We start from the raw sequence: 16,402 nt of genomic DNA on the forward strand, positions 1-16,402 counted from the left end.
TAGAAACTGTTTTTAAAAGGGTTTGTGTGAGAGCTAGGGGAAGGGACACCTTCCATTTTAACATGGGGTTCCAATCTCAAATAAATTAGGGTAAACCCTAAAGTTCTTAGTGAAATAAGATGAGAAACTAACTCCTGTTTAGCAGATAGCCTTGAGAAATGAGTGCTAGTAACCTAAGATACCTTCCAGCAGCTGCATAGAGAAATCAACACAAAGGGTTGTCTGAACTTCTTGCTAGATGCAGAGAAATTTACTGTCAAATAGTTTGTTTCAGTCAGTCAACAAATGCTAATAAAAACATTGCTTGATCATTTTTTTTCTGACGCATGCTAGGTTATAACCTCATCATAATAATAGCCTATAATATTTACATGCTGCTCTACATATGAATGCACATGCAAAATCTTTAAGGTGATTGCACACTTTGTTCAAGCCAAGCTGCAACAGACTCCTGGTCAGCACTAAATAGGTTGCCTAACTCCATAAATAACAAAATCTCCTTTTCTCCATCATCAGCTTTCAATCAGAACACAAGTAGTGTAATACGACTGTGTGATTTCTGTGTACACTTTGGTGCTTCATATGCAAGATGGAAAGCTTTTCCTGCAAAGTCAGTAGGACGCCTGAGAAGAAAGGCAAGTGCCACAAGACCTTTTTTAATTGCTTTTTTCTGTCTGACTTTAGCTAACACTGTGGGTATTTGTCCTCACCATGACAATTTGGCCCTCATTGCCCCTTCGCTCAGACATAGGACTGTTTTGGCAGAGAGCAGATACATAGATACAGCAAGTGGCGATGTGAAGAAAATATAGAATAGATGTTCTACATACATGATGTAGATTCTCAGCATAAAAACGCATATCAAAAGAGGTAGCCTTTGTGCAGGGTCTTTTGTTTAAAATCCCAGCACTGGACAAGAAATAAGGTGCTGTACTTTGTCCTTTTCAGAAGTGGTTTTTTTGTATGCACTTGACTCTCTCCTTTCAACAGCCTTTTAAATCCTAGTGGATTTGTTTCAGTACCATCTTCTCTGCCGTAACTCCTTAATTCCCTGTGATTTCAACCACAGTGTCCCACAGATCTATTGCCCTTTGGGATAGACACCTCTCTATGGAAATAGAAATAGATAGGGAGAGAGAGGTTTGAATCAGGTCAGCTAAGGAAAATAGCAGATTTTGGCTACAGTGGTTAATAGCGCTGATTAATTTTGTTTAGGGCTTGCCTTTTAAAAATTGCTTTCAAAAAACTCTATGTTATTCTTTTTCAAAAATTTTATATTAAAAATAGAATATTTTTGAGTCAAGTTTTCCATGCCAAACTTTTTAACCCCAGTGCTCCTGGCTGGATTTTTTACTAGGTGCAAAAGACTTAGGGTGGTCTTTCCTTAAAGCTTTCTCAATGCCATCTTTCACTTTCACTGTTGGACATGCTCATTCTGCTGGTGGCCGTTTTGCTTCAGAAGGTCCTGTGTTAAAACCTGGCTGCAAAAAACCCACTTCTTTATCACACCCCCAAAACTGAGAGCAGCTCACACCCACACAACCCACCAACGAGACACAAACAGCATTGCTTTAACTCATAGTGTCAGGGAAAGGATTGGAGGGACGTCACTTCTCTCAAAAACCTGGTGTTTGCACAGAGACTTTTTTTTCCCAGGGATTCTTAGTGAACAACCAAAGCTCGTAGGTCACAGCCAGCCAAGGGCCGGGTGTCCCAGGGAGAGTGAAGCATCACAGCCAGCCTGTGGTCACACACTTCAGCCAGCAGCCCCTGCATTCATCCAGCAAGCCTCCAGGCCAGGCTTGTGCTCTGCCCAGCACATTTTACCGTTTCTAATTAAGCCCTAAACTACTTACAGCTTTGATGATCTCCCTGCTGCTTTTTCCTTCCCCCACAACTAATTTCAGACATTCATGTTCAGTGAGATACAGGAATAGAAGCAGCTCAGCTTGCAGTCACCCTCACTTAAGAAAGCTGGATATAAATGTTTTTCTGAGCTACAATTTACACCGAAAATCAGGACACTAGAGACAATTTAGCCTGGTTTGCTAGAGCTGGCTGCAAAGATCATAGCAAGTCCCTAAACTAACTCTGAAAAATAGCCTCCAGCTAATTCATGTCCCTTCCCATGCTGCTGCCTGTTCCTGTGACCCCATCTACCCCTCCTTAGTTTAGTGTGTGACTTTCATTTTTCCTGCTCCACCAGAAGCTCCCTGAGCTGGCCTCACCTAATCTGACCTAATCTAGAGCAAACTGTGCCGCCCTGGTTGCACACACCTGCATTGACTGCTTCCAAATCAGTGTGTCAGTGTTCTTTGTATTATTATTTTTAATCACCTTTTGATTTCCTCTCTTCTCTGTGTATCTCCTCAACCAAACCCCTGAATGAACCTACGGTTTCTTAGTCAATATAATTTATCCATCTTTTTTTTCTGGAGGAAGCATCAGTCTCTACCTTAAGCTTGTGACACACTTTCGAATCAACAGGGGGCACATGCCAAGCGAAAAAGCAGCACTGGGGTATGATGTCAATTCAACAGTCACTGCTTCTGGGAAATTTTCTGTTCATAAATTATTCTGAGCTGGTTCAGCAAAGGGTTTCTTGTAGAAAGGTAGTGAAGAAATCCCCCTTTTGCCCCAAGGTTACAAGTTATTTTGTTAGACCAGATGATATGACAGCATGATTCTATCAGGACAAATCAAAGTTTACTGAGCAAATCTGTGTTCTATAAGCTGATTTATTGGTGCCATCTGCCAACACCCGTGAACAGATGCTCTGTAGGACCTCACTGATATGCAATAATGATGGGGAGAAACCCACAGCAAATGCCTGGATTTTAAAAGTTATTGAGTGTAGCGGGAGAGATAACAAACATAATGAAAAGTGTCTAGGGGAATGCATCCCAATGTTCATGTTTCAGTCTCACTTCCCTGACAGCAGTACTTCAGAGTGTACGCATCTACATATGTGGGTATGCAGTGTAAAAATAAACCAAGCACTTATATTTCCCCATGATTTTGCTCCAATCTTTTCTACTGTATGCTTCAAAGAAAAGAGTGTTTTGGTGGGAGCAGTTACAGTCAGAGCTTACCCAGAATTGATGAGTTCTTCCCAATTGCAAGAATTCTTTTTACGGTGGCATTTGAGCAGGTCAGGACTGCCATATCGCTAGCACTAATGTCTTTTTTTTAATGGTTTTCCCTGACTCTGCAGCTATTTGTAAGCCCCATGTACTCTGAGGGCATGCCAAGGTAGAAGCAAACGAGTTTGCAATTACTGCCACCGGCAACATTAATTTTGCATTCCCGTCTCTTCAAAAACACAGGGGAGCAAAAAGAGATAACACAAAGAAGAGCAACTTGCCCAAACGGAGATTTGAAACGTGCCTGGGCTCAGAGCAGGCACCGCAGCAGGTGAGGGGGAGCAGCCCTGGCTCCCGCAGCCCCAGGGATGGCTTGGAGAGGTGTGGGAGCAGCCTGGTCCTGGGCTCCTCATGGCCCCCAGCCCTGCTACTGCCTCCCACTGCCTCCTGCCTTTTGGGATTTCCCAAACTAAACATTCATCTCTTAGGAGCTGCATTAAAATTAGAAGCTGAAGCTGTAGTGATGGGGTGGGAGGCACTTTACCTTCTCTCCTAGCATACACTATACAACAACCTGCTCTGTCCACAGCAAGGGCATTATGTGGCATTCATCTGAAGACGCTCAGGAACGTGTTTTTGATAGCCACAACCTATCCAATATCTGACAAAGTCATAAAATTGAGGGACAACAACTTTCAACCACTGCCACTCTTTCAGAGGCTGAACTTGGATCCAGAGCTGGAGAGCAGAGAGCCTCCTTCCATTGTTGTGCCGATCCACTAAAATAAAACACACTCGCAGAAACTCTCCGTGGAGAAACTATCAGTGTACTATTAATAAAATCTTCCTGAACTATTAATATGATCTGCGGGAGCTTTAATACACCACAGGGACTGATTATGTAAGTCATGAAGATGCTGCTTTTATCCTTAGTTTAAATGACCTTTCAGTTTAAACAGTTTTGTTTACGATTGAATTCTTCCTGAATCTAAGGGAAATTATTTTTTTAAAAACGGATTATATTTTGATTTGCAGTAAACTGGCAAGTATCGTTGAGATTAAAGTGTATTTAGATGGCAAGATGTGTGTTTGCTTTTCTGATTGCAAAGGGTAGAAGTTATGAAAATATTTTTTTAAATGTTTGTGTCACAAAATTCAGATGTCCCAAAACCTAAAAATATGCTATAATTTGGTTTTTGAGCTTAGGTCATCAGTCTATGAAGTCAATTCATGCGGTTTAAAAAGATTGACCTTGACCATCAAGTTGGATTCATTCCTAATTTTGGAATTCCAGAGATTGTTTTGCTTTTCTGCCACACTTCGATGTGAGAAGATGCTGGAAGTTCATCTTGATTTTTAGCTTTCAGGCAGTTCAGAACAACACAGTAAGTGTTTTCTGATGCATAGTCATGCCAAAAGAAATAGATGTTGTGAAGGCAAGAATAGGCAGAAATAATGAAAAATTGTCTCTCGTTCACCTCGTAGCTATCACTCCCGACCTATTTAGTGTAACATTATGTACCGAGGGTTTTCAGTCCCAGACTCATTTCAGTTCAGAAATTTCCCTGCACAGGAGGTCTGAGCAGAAAAGGGAAACAATGATTTCCGTAACATTTCGCTCTAATCTGCGATCTGGGAGACACTTCTCCAATCCGAAACAAAAGATATATTGAGGCTTGTATGGATTTTGGGGTGTCTGTGGCAGCTCCACTTGTGGCATTCAAGTGTTCATGTCTTTCTTTTCTTTGGGGACGATGCAGAGGGGAATAACTGAAACCAGTGAGGAATGTATATAGTCAAAAAAAGACAAATCAGGCAAAAGAAAAGTCCCGTCTATGGCACCAGTTTCGTTCAATTAAAAGAAACAACTAAAAACCTGCGTCTGGACAATTTCCTTCTCTAGGTTTGCCTACACTGCTTTGGGAAGGTGCCACTGCAGCATGGTTAGATATACTCCTTAGTTTAGTTCACTTCAGGTCCCAGTGAAGGAGACCTGGTCTGACTCCGGAGTGAGATAGCTGCCCAAGAAGGTATCTGGAGTACTTTCACTGTTTTTTCCCTGCTATTGCTGAGTAGCAAGTTAGCTAGATTAGCACTGGGTTGGATGCATTTATTTATGCTGCAATTTCATCTCAGAGCAACGTGCTGATATGTCAAGCCTGGCTTTCAGATAAAATGACAGTAGTGCCCACAAATAATTAGACCAATTCCTGCATGCTATATTTTATTTATGTCAATGGAGTAAATACAAACATATCCGCAGGTTTGGGTATATTTAACAAAGAATCAGGTTAAGCAAAGGCTCCATGATTCCAGGGTCCTTTTCACAGTAGGCTCCAAAAAATGTACCTCATTATAAAATACACCTTCCCAAGGAATCACAAGACATGAGAAATCAAAAGAGAATTCCTAAAAGCAAAAGCTTTCCAGCAGAAAATCAATTTCAGCTACTTTCACCTTGCCCCAGGGAAAGCAGCAGAGACACTAAGTGGGGTGTGGGAAATGTCTCATACATCTTCCTGGAACTGCACAAGGCAGACCTCCAGACGGGAGCTTTCTTTTCCAAGACAGCTCTGCTCTAATTAGGGACTTCTGCAAAATTGGTATGTTGCGTTTCCAAACAGTGTCTGGATGAATCCCATATCAAATTTCTTTGGTTAAAAAAAAAAAAATGTTGTCTTTGTCCTTGTTCTAATTGACAGCCTTACAAATGCAGGTGGACTGAGGGATGAAGGTCAAAATGAGTTTATTGTGCTTAACAGGGCAAGAAACAAAAATTAGCAGAAAGTTACACACAAAAAAATGTTCTTTGGTGGTTGCTTTTTTCCTGGCCATCAGGTTGCCTTTTCAAGGGTCTGTCTGTACACCTTTTCAGGTATGCCTTCAGAATGAAAAGAAAGAAGTTGTCCTTAAATAAAACTGTTATATGATGGGCTTTCCTGTAATGGTTTTAATCTACTGATGTTCCAGACAATCTAGTTTATGGATTCAACAGTCTCTGTTGGATGGACATAAAATTCATTTTCTATATAGGAAAGTACATTCTTCTCCTTACTTGACCTTTCCCAGAGCCAGTCTGCCCATTTAAACCTCTGGCCGGTTCCTATAATTCTCAGCATTCAGAACTTTCCGGGTAACGTGGTATCATTAAGGCTGGTCAATAATGTTTTAAAAAAAAACACTTTCCCTCTTGGAAATGAAATCTGACTGACATTTCTCACTGGAGATTGTGATTAATATTATCTGCATTCCAGTGAGAAGGCAAAACAATTTTTCTTTTTCAGGTTGGTATAAATCTCTGTCCTAAAGTTATTCCCCTGCTTCCCATCTCTCATTTCTTTACTGCCCTTTGCTTCAGACTCAGACTGTATCTCCTATGCTGACCTATGCTACTATGGTACAACCTGGGATAGCTGTGGCAGCTCAGCCCCAAAGAGCAAAGAAGTCCAGAATTCCCCCTTAGAGATACAGCTTGTGGGATGGCAGCCAGCCTGACAAATATAGAATTAAAAAAAAATAATAATAAAAAAGCAAATATACAACATTCCAATATTTTTTTAATATATAATTTTTTTAATATTCTGTGAAAAGTTTCAGATCTTCAAATTTTCATTCCCATGCTGGAGGAAAGCAACTGAATATGTGAATTTTGCAAGAGATGGGCATTTTTGGCTTTGGTCTACTCTAAAACTCAATTTTAGGTTACCACAGGGTAAAAAAATCACTTTGGGCTTCACTTCACAGTTCTGTTGGTCAATGTTTTTTCTAGGTGGGCTCAGACCCTCTGCAGCTGTTTCTCAGCCCAGCTGAAGGCACTCCACCCTGCAGCACTGCAGTAGTTTATATCAGTCAGAGCTGTGTCCCTAAACTCCAATGAATATTTCAGCAGCAATGGAAATACAGTCATCTTTATCATGAATGAACACCTCAACAGAGCATGTGCCATCCTTAAAAAGCTCAGCTCAGAGTTTATTGGGATTTACAGTGGGATGCCCTGTTATGTTACACTGCTTGGCCCCCCATGGCTTGGCCTGACTACCAAGCATGTGGTCTTGCACAGAGCATCCGATATTGAGATTTGTAACAACTTCAGGCCAGCTGATGTGTCTGAGGTCTAAGCAGCTTGTAGCACTGTATAGCAATAGAAAAAGGTATCACTTAATGCCCGTGGCTGCTCACGAACATTACCTGAGTATGGTTTAAGATGATTACCAGGGCAATCCATGACCAGTGCTAAAGAACATAGAGAATCCTGCCAATCCACCCTGGGTGATAGGAGGTTGTGGGACACCTACGCAGTGCTAAATCTGGGGACAAAAATGACCTTGAAGCAGCACAGAAGCTATACTGAACAGGTGTATAAGGAGATTTTCCATAACATCTCACAAATTCATCCCATACCCTCACCAGCTGTGCTCAACCTCTAATGCTCTGGAGGAAGGTGAGAGGAAGCCCCAGGACAACCTCTGCTAATTGTGGGGGGAACGAACCTGCCTGAGTCCCAAAGGCAAAGCCCTGAAGGAATAGACCTGATTATGCTCTGTCTTTACATGCTGAGCTGTAGGGGTTAGGAGCACTCATGGGATGAGGATGGCTTCATCAGTATCTCCCTTCACGGGGGAGAGACAGGCACCTCTTCTCTCGCTGGAAGCGTATTTGCACACAGGAGCAGCGGTTGCCCCACTACTTATGCAATATGAAAAAATCCTGGGCTTTTCCCTGACTGACTGACATTTGTTAAATGAGAGTGTAGGTACAAAATACCCACCACAATATACAATAACCTTTCAAGACACACCAGCAACCTCCTCTTTTATTAAGCATGCCTCACTGGCTGAGCAGAGTAGGATGCTATTGCAAACACCTCCCCGGCGGGACACTACCTGCATGCTAATGCCGAGGGTGTTTGTGCACAGCCTGGCAGCAAGAGCTGGGCTCCGACAGTTTCCATGGTGCCGTCATGGTGCGCTCTCCCTACACCTTCACTTATCAACATTTCCCACCCATCCTCCTCCCCGTAATACGCTGCTTGCTCACCCCGAAAGGTCAGCCTTTGTAATGATGATTTGAGCAGGGGGGAGGCAGGGAGGCCGAAGGGTGAAAAGGTGAGCTGTGTGCAGCAATGTGCGTGGGAACCGGGGGCTTGCCTTACACTGCACAATGAGAAATTAGAAAGCTTCCCCTCGAGGGAGCAGTGCTCATCAGCCCCCTCCTCTGCTTCCCATTCTGGCCAAGTCAGATACCCTGGTGGAGTTAAAAAAATGTTCAGGCCAAGTGGCTGGAGAGCCTACTTTAAATCATTAGCAATTGATGCGTTCTAGTGTGTGGAGGGGAGAAGGGACTCTGTCTGCTGACAGGGGAAACAGATACAACAAACGTTTCCAGGCATCTTTCTTTTTCCATCTCCCTCCTGCCCCCTCCCAGCAAGCCCAGTGCTCGTCTGCAGATGGAAAGAGGCAGACCTCTTCCTCTGACTTTCATCCTATTGACTGCTGGACTAAAGCACTGCATCTATTAACTGCCTGCCTTTTCTTTCCTTCCGTAGGACAGCTTTCCTGCCCGTTTCGGAGGAGTCCATTTTGTCAACCAGCCCTGGTACATCCATGCCCTGTACACACTAATCAAACCGTTCCTCAAAGACAAGACAAGGAAAAGGGTAATTAGACGGGGCCAGGGGGGATAGGAAGCCACAGAACCAGAGTAGCTGAGTAGCAGCTGGCTGCTTTCTTCCTTCTTTTTCTCTCTGCATTTTTCATATGGCCTTAGAGAATTGCCTCTGTTATTAAAACTTAGAGTTTGCAATGGTCTGGGTTGAATCAGCAACTCAGCCAGGGACCTGAAAGCTGTTATCACTAACAAAGTGTAGATACGTTTTAATGGGACACTCCCGGGGACAGAGAGGCTCATCTTAGCCATTTGTCCTCTGCAATCTATCAGACAACCCCTGGATCATCCCTCGGGAGGCCCCAGAGCCCACCCTGGGTGCATTTGACCAGACAGGACAAGGGTAATACCAGCCCGAAAGCAAAGAGGGATTAGGGAGACAAATGTTGCCAAAGCAGCGTGACGTGGCAGCGCTGGCTGGTACACCCCTGGGAAATGTCAGTCCTGGGGTTCAGGGCTGGGTTGCCCTCTCAGACACTGAGGACCTACTCTTCACATCTTTCCGTAAGTTCAGTGAGTTCCGCTATGCCCCTTTTCTTCTCACTGCTCTTCGCACAAGCCTCTTACTCTCTTACAGTATCAGTAATCTGTCTGTCATTAGTCCCGACTTTCATTTTCCTTGATCTGGTACTTAAGAAAAAGTGAAAATGTCATATGCCAAAAGCAAGCGAATCAGAGTTTTCAGAAGTGTTTAAAGTGCCAGCCTAACTCTTCAGCTCCCCCCTCCTGCCCACCTAAGCCAGCCCCAAGCCTCCAGACATTCCCACCTGAAACTGCAGCATCAACTAATGATGCTCCACACCTCATTAGTGCTGTTATTGTTGTACTTAATGAAGTATATGGCACCAATGATTACTTTGAACTTTCTTTTTATTTGTTAAAGATCTTTCTTCACGGTAACAACCTGAACAGCCTTCACCAGCTAATACACCCTGAATGCCTGCCTTCTGAATTTGGGGGGACTCTTCCTCCGTACGACATGGGGACGTGGGCGCGAACGTTACTCGGTCCTGACTACAGCGATGAAAATGAGTACACTCACACCTCGTACAATGCCATGCATGTGAAGCACGCATCCTCCAACCTGGAGCGGGAGGCTTCGCCCAAACCCATGAAAAGGTTAGTACTGCCTTCGAAATCACCTGCTATTTGGCTCTCTGAACAGGTTTGGCATAAGTCTGGCAGAAAGGGCTCATCTGGATTGGAGAGAGGCTGTAATCTGACAGACATTGACGGTAGGGAGCACTTCACCCTGGACCGCACTCGTGGCATGGTGGGAGAAAGGAAGCTCTCTGTGGAACAGTAATTACTCGTCTGATTATTGCACACGAAAAAGAGGGAAAATTAATGAGCCCCTGCACAGAGCGTTGCAGAAAGCGTATCAGAGTGAGATGCTCTTTTGTACAGCATAGCGCAGCCAGCAGCATCACCAGTGTTGGTCCCTATTACTCGCTGCTGCTGCCCCAGCAGTTGACAAGAAGGTTCTCGCCTCCTCGGAAATGCAGCTTTGGTACTACGAACACCACTGCCCTCTAAAGGGAAAATGGGTTAGTCTTCTGCCGCTGCTTCTGCTCCCGCTTCCCCTGTCCAGCCCTGCCAAGGCAGCACATCTGCCCTTTAAGGTCTCTGGTTTTAGATCTAGTGGTCGCACATTCAGCTCTAATGCTTAAAATCACAACTCTCGAGAGTACCACCCGCAGCAGGTTGCACTGGTTGCGGGGACGGGAGTGAGGAGGGTTGGGTACCTGTAGGGCAGAGCCCACAGCAGCTGCAGCCGGCGATGGCTTTTGGCCACCCTGCAGGAGCGTAACATCTGCACTCGCCTCCCCTCCGCGCCCCACGCTGCAAAACTGCTCTCCGTGCAGATTGCAGCGATGCTTTCACTTGCTGCTGCCACTTGATGAGCGCCGTTGCTCAGAGACATGGCGTCACTCTGTGTGACAGGGAGAGGCCATCATTTTGCTACAGCAAAATCAAAGGTGACAACACAGACAAGCCACAATGCCGTGCAATTAATTTTAAAAGTTTTTCATCTTCACAGGAAAAAAGAAATGCATCCCGGATTCACAGCTCCCTCCCAGGTCAGATTGATGCCATGCTGCTGCAGATGCAAAGTGAAGCCTCGTGTTGCAAACGCACCTACAGCTGATGTTAAGTGCTGTGAGTCCCATGACTCACAAGGCCACGAGACTGCAGGGCTACGACCCTTCGCAGCGTGGCAGCCACAGCATGAAGAGAGGTGGCCACCCGTGCAGTCAGCAGTTCTCACTACTGACTGCCAGCCAGGACTGGGAGTCAGGATGAGTTTAGGGAGCCTGTCCCAGAGAGCTGATGTTAAAACAATTCTTTTTTTTTTTTTTTTTTCTTTTAAAATCAGCAGTGGAACACACTGGTTTTAGAAAGGTACAAACTAAATATTGCATTACTATTAAAACATACATCAAGAGTGTACAATTTATGTAGCTTACTAGGAAGAAATCTGCAGTTTTCAGAGCTTGGAAGTGTTAAGAGCTGTTCACAGGTGAATCTTTGCTGAGGATCAGGTCCTTGGCTGCAAAGGAGGGATGGTCTTGTGCCCTCAGGGGAGAACCTCAGCTTGAAAATGAGTTCTGTGCCAGAAAACCCTGCCTCGAGGCAAAGCCTTCTTTTATAATCTGTTCACTAGTACAAAAGTGCATTAATACAAATATGGCGAGTAGATGAATCTAATTTGTCACGTTGCCTCCGGGCAGACTAGCTCTAACTTTCAGTCTAATTTTGTTACTCGGCAGTTAAGTGAACCATCTGATCCTGTACCCCATGGTCATTACTAGCTGTTAGAGGTGAAAAGTTCACTGCTTCAACACATTTTCTCCTATGAGTATTTGCTTTGATTCTTCTTCCCCTGAAATTATGGTTTGGCCTAACAAGGTAAAAGCCTGTGCTTAGGAAGCATAACTGTGTGCTTTATTAGATGTATTAGACCAGATTGATATCTAAGGCCTATTAAAAGGCCTACAGACTTCTACCAGCATTACCTGTCTTTTTATATCCCGCCTCCTTGCCTCTAGGTTTGTACATCTCTAACAGATCGAGAGTCTCAGGTCACAGCTGAGATTCCTAGATGCTCCAAGGAGGTTTGTACTAGGCACAGGTGATCTCTTAGCATTAGCCTTCCTCTTAAATGCCCTCACAACTGCCCTATCATTTTTTCCTTTATTAAAGCGATTTTGCAGTTTCATTAAAAATCTCTTTTCTCCTCCTCCACTCACAGCATACAAATCTCTAAATTCTTGTGTAAACATGGTAATTTTGTGTTATGCTGAAATGCTGGATTTAACAACAACAAAAAAAGAAAAAGAAAAAGTGGGTGACCCTTTCTTTAGCATTTATATTCCTCTGAAAGGGGTAAATATACGAAGACAGCCTTCTTGGGTTTCTGTAATTTAAGGATGAAAAGCCTTGCTGAACAATTAGAGTTCTCCTTTCTGTCTTCCCAGATATCACTGTAGGTTTACCTGCCCAGTAATTAGCTGCAGGGAAGGGAGGTGATTGTGAGAGCTGGATTTACCCCGGAGGCTGGGGGGATGGTGCATGTCCTGCTGTGTGACAAGGTGCAGGGTTGCAGGTTGCCACTCCTGGTTCTGTGGCCACCTGCTATAAAGCCATACAAGCACTTCCTCACTAGAGCTGCCACTTGACCAGTGCTGTGTTAAAGGTTTCTTAATGTTGGGAGCTCTGTGCTGCTACAATAGCTTAGTCTTACACTGTGGCCACTGAGAAATAACTCTGTGAAATGTAATACCACCATCCTACATCTAGAGAGAAGCTCATCCTGGGCACAACCTACTGCAAACATAGTGTCTAGCAATTGTAGTTGCACAGATGCTGAGAAATCGAGGAATTATAGATCTGGAAGAAAGATGCCAGGAAACTGACTCAGAGAATAACTGACCAAAGTACTTTTGTAGCCATTTAAACTGTGCTGGAAAATGAATGCAGAGGGGGAGAAAGAGGGTGTGCTTTCAAGATGTGCCTGAGACCAAACTGAAGTCATCACCTGAAAATTAAAATGTCTCAAAATACAGACCAGGAGAAAATGGGACACCAAACAGCAGTGGGAGGGAGTGAATCTGGAGCAGGTACGTGCCCATACTTTGGCTTCGGGACTGACAGCAGTGCTTTGCTCCCGCCACCAGGACAGATGCATATCAATTGAAATAAGGCCACCTGAGCGCTGTGAGGAGAGCAGAGGGAGTATTTTTCCAGCAAGAAGCTATAGAAGAAGGTAGTGGCTTGTTCAGCCTTGCTGAGCGAAGGTTGAAATGGATGTGATCATTCTCTACAAATACAGGGCGGGGGGGGGGGGATAAAAACTGGGGAGAGACAACAGGTATTTGAGAAGAAGGATATCTTAGTAGGTTTGCCAGTCATCAGAGGAGTGAGTCACCGAAACAGCTTATCAATATGATGACCTAACTGATACATGAGTGAAAGGTCTGGTATGAGGTGGCTACCAGTAGTCACCGGAGACTAGACTTGCTCCCTCAAAGTCTCATTAGGTTCCAATATCTGCTCAGCTTAACAGCAATGGGACCAGAATATTATCTTCCCCCAGCCACAGGCAAAGGTGGTTTTTCCCTGTGACTTGAAATTGTACTGTTTTGCTCTCAATAAAGAGTCCTTGTTTATTTTAGAGAATGGAGGCATTGTAGACAGGGAAACTATTGAAAATACTCTTAGAACAAACCTGCTACCGATTCTAGTTAGTAACATGATCTTGAAAATCTTGAGATTTGACAAGTTTCTATAATATGGAAAATCTTTAATCAAAACCATTGCAGTTGTCATTTTTCCACCAGTGGTCACATGAAGCCCCACCGGGGCAAAATCAAAACAGTGGAAATTGCACTCCCATCTGCAGTATTATCTCACACCCTGGGAAAAATCTCAAGACCCAAGTACTCTATGAACAGATGGGAAAAAAAGCAAAACAGCTGATGACTCCACATAATGAGTCTTAATGGCCAGGGGGGTGGGGTGCGGGGAAAAGGCAACAATAACAAAAATCCATTCAGAATATATCTGTTTGTCAAGATTCAGCTCAGCTCAGGTTGAAATGGGCAATTCAATAAACATTCCAACCAGCACCAATACAGTAATAGCAAAGTCAGTTCAGTCTGAGCTTGGCCACATCAGTTTGATAATCCTGGGAGCAGCAATGGCAACAGCCACCTTCCCCTGTCTTGGGCCATCTCTTCTGAACTGCCTGCATTCGCACAGGGAGCCTGTCAGGAGCTGTGGGATTTGAGAGCAATGTAAATGTGTGAAAATTCAGAGCACAGCGAAGAAAATCACCTCCCTTTCAGCTGTGGCCAAACCTTCTGTGAGCCCTGGTGGTCAGAAAGGGGCCTGAGTTTCTTTAGTCAACAGGGAGCTAACACAAAAGCCAGGCATTTGCCTGAGGCACTCGTGCTAGCTTTTTTTGACGAGCTGTTGTTTTTGGGAGCAGCTGGAGGTTTTATCTGGGTGTGCAGTGTAATGAATAGTTGTGGTGGATGGTTAAACCTAGCAGTGAAAGAGTCAGAGATCACTCTGTCAGTAGGGCATAGTCCTTTGGCCAGCCACAGTGGGAGAGGCTTGCCAGTAGCTATTTGGGTACCTAACCACAGTGAGCAAGCATCCCCAACTGGGACATATTCAGTGACTTGGGAGGGTGTGAAGGAGCTCAGTTTTTTTGAAGAGTTTCCTTTTTCTCCAGTGTCATCCTGCTCTTAGGCTTGGGTCCTGCAGCAGCAAGTAACCTGCAGTAGCATGTTGCCTCCCTGTGACTTGCTTTTCTTTACAAGATCTGTCTTTCTACAGCTGCATCTGGGTCACTTCTTGATGTCTGAACCTGATCTTCAGTACAAGTGACAGTGTTCTCTGCCTTTGCTTGTACCCTGTGCAGTCACTAAGTGCAGCCTGGGAACTGAATGTTCCTTCCCTGCCCTCCCAGGCATCAAAAGAGTGCTCACTTTTAACCTGCTGCCAATGCAAACAGGTCTGAAAACCTAGTGCAATTTAAAATTGCCCTGCAGAGAAAGGAATTTTTACCAAACAGCTACATAGATATTCTGGCCAAACAACCTGTGCTATTTAATCAAATTTATTTAATCAGAGTTTAATTAAGGACAACTTTAATCAAATTTGGGGTTAAATTTTTTTCTTAGGATAGCATGGATTGCAAGAATCACCAAGTCAAGCTTTTTAGAGACTCAGAAAATTCAGAGTTAGGGTAAAACTTTTAAAGTAAAGCTGTGAAAATGTATAATTTTTGCATCAAGACACCATTACCTTTTCCTTCTGTGAAGTAGAAACTTACAGAATCATAGAATCATTTAGGTTGGAAAAGACCTTTAAGATCATCAGGTCCAACTGTAAACCTAACACTGCCAAGCCCACCACTAAACCATGTCCCTAAGTGCCACAGCTACATGTCTTTTAAACACCTCCAGGGATGGTGACTCAACCACTTCCCTGGGCAGCTGTTCTAAAGCCTAACACCACTTTCAGTGAAGAAATTTTTCCTAATATTCAATCTGAACCTCCTCTGGTGCAACTTGAGGCCATTTCTTCTCATCCTAAAGGATCTGAGCACCTAAAGATGCAATGGCCTGCCTAGTGGTGCATCAAAAGCCCCCATGTTAGGCATTTTGAAAATGCAGTGATAAAAATGGTTAGAATGCATTGCCCCTGATTTAACATTGTTAAATAAGAGCATGTGGATTTTTATGTCCTAGGTTAGAGTGAAAGGGTTTTAAAGTACAGATTAGGGTTTGCCATGATTGCCTCCTGATGTGCATGTTTTCAAAAGGACTGATCTTCAAATGAACTTGTTGCTGAAACTAATTGTTGGTTCTCAGAAATGGGATCCTGCTCTCAGAAGGAGCGGTATGACAACTGTTATACACTAGTGCCGACTGGAACAGTTTTAGATCCAAAAGGGGCCATTCACGGGGGTGACATTTGTAAGGTTTTTATTTATTCAGACGGGTTCCTCCATATGCCCAGCTGGGCTGTGCAAGGCAGACCTTTCTAGTTGTTATCCTTGGTGTGACCTTAATGTTCCTTCACCATATGTTTCTGCTTTTATGGGTCATGTTTTATGCCGGTTCACAGTCAGCACCAATTTACTGCAGAAGCAGTAAAATACCAGCAAATAAAAATCAGAATGAAAATGTGTGAAAACTTCTTACTGCCTGCCCATGGATGGCACCTTGTAGCTGGGGTCTGTTTCCACATGCGCTGGGGGAAAAGGGAAATATTCCTTGTAAGCTTTCAGATAAAACATCTCTATAATAAGCAAGATCTATGGTGCAAGGCTTATATTCACTATTTTGTTATGAAGAATTTCCAAATGCTTCTGTGGAAATGCTTCCCCCATACACAGATTATGAACGAGACACTTCTTTATAGTAAAGTAGATGTGCCAGGTAAATCTATATCATGTAATGTATGCCTTATCTAGTAACATAGATTATTAGCTGTTGAACAGATTTATAGATTTTGACTGGAATTCTGCTAATACATCAGAAAGAAACGGAAAGGAGCCGGTGGATTTGGCATGTTAGCAGGTCCCAGGGAGGCTGCAAAGGAGATAATGCAGAATATCCTCGGGAGCCAGGAGTGAGAGA

At 43.8% G+C, this 16,402-nt stretch overlaps 1 protein-coding gene across 2 annotated transcripts in view; it reads left to right on the plus strand.

Moving 5' to 3' along the window:
• Positions 1-16,402, plus strand: part of CLVS1 (clavesin 1) — a 106,037-nt gene that overhangs the window by 78,015 nt on the left and 11,620 nt on the right. For both annotated transcript variants that reach the window (XM_040588696.1, XM_040588695.1), the window contains 2 exons: positions 8,629-8,739; positions 9,631-9,866. In XM_040588696.1, coding sequence (XP_040444630.1) covers positions 8,629-8,739; positions 9,631-9,866 — 347 coding nt within the window. The remainder of the gene's footprint in view (positions 1-8,628; positions 8,740-9,630; positions 9,867-16,402) is intronic.

This window comes from Falco naumanni, chromosome 3 (assembly GCF_017639655.2).
Source record: "Falco naumanni isolate bFalNau1 chromosome 3, bFalNau1.pat, whole genome shotgun sequence".
Taxonomy (NCBI): Eukaryota; Metazoa; Chordata; class Aves; order Falconiformes; family Falconidae; genus Falco; species Falco naumanni.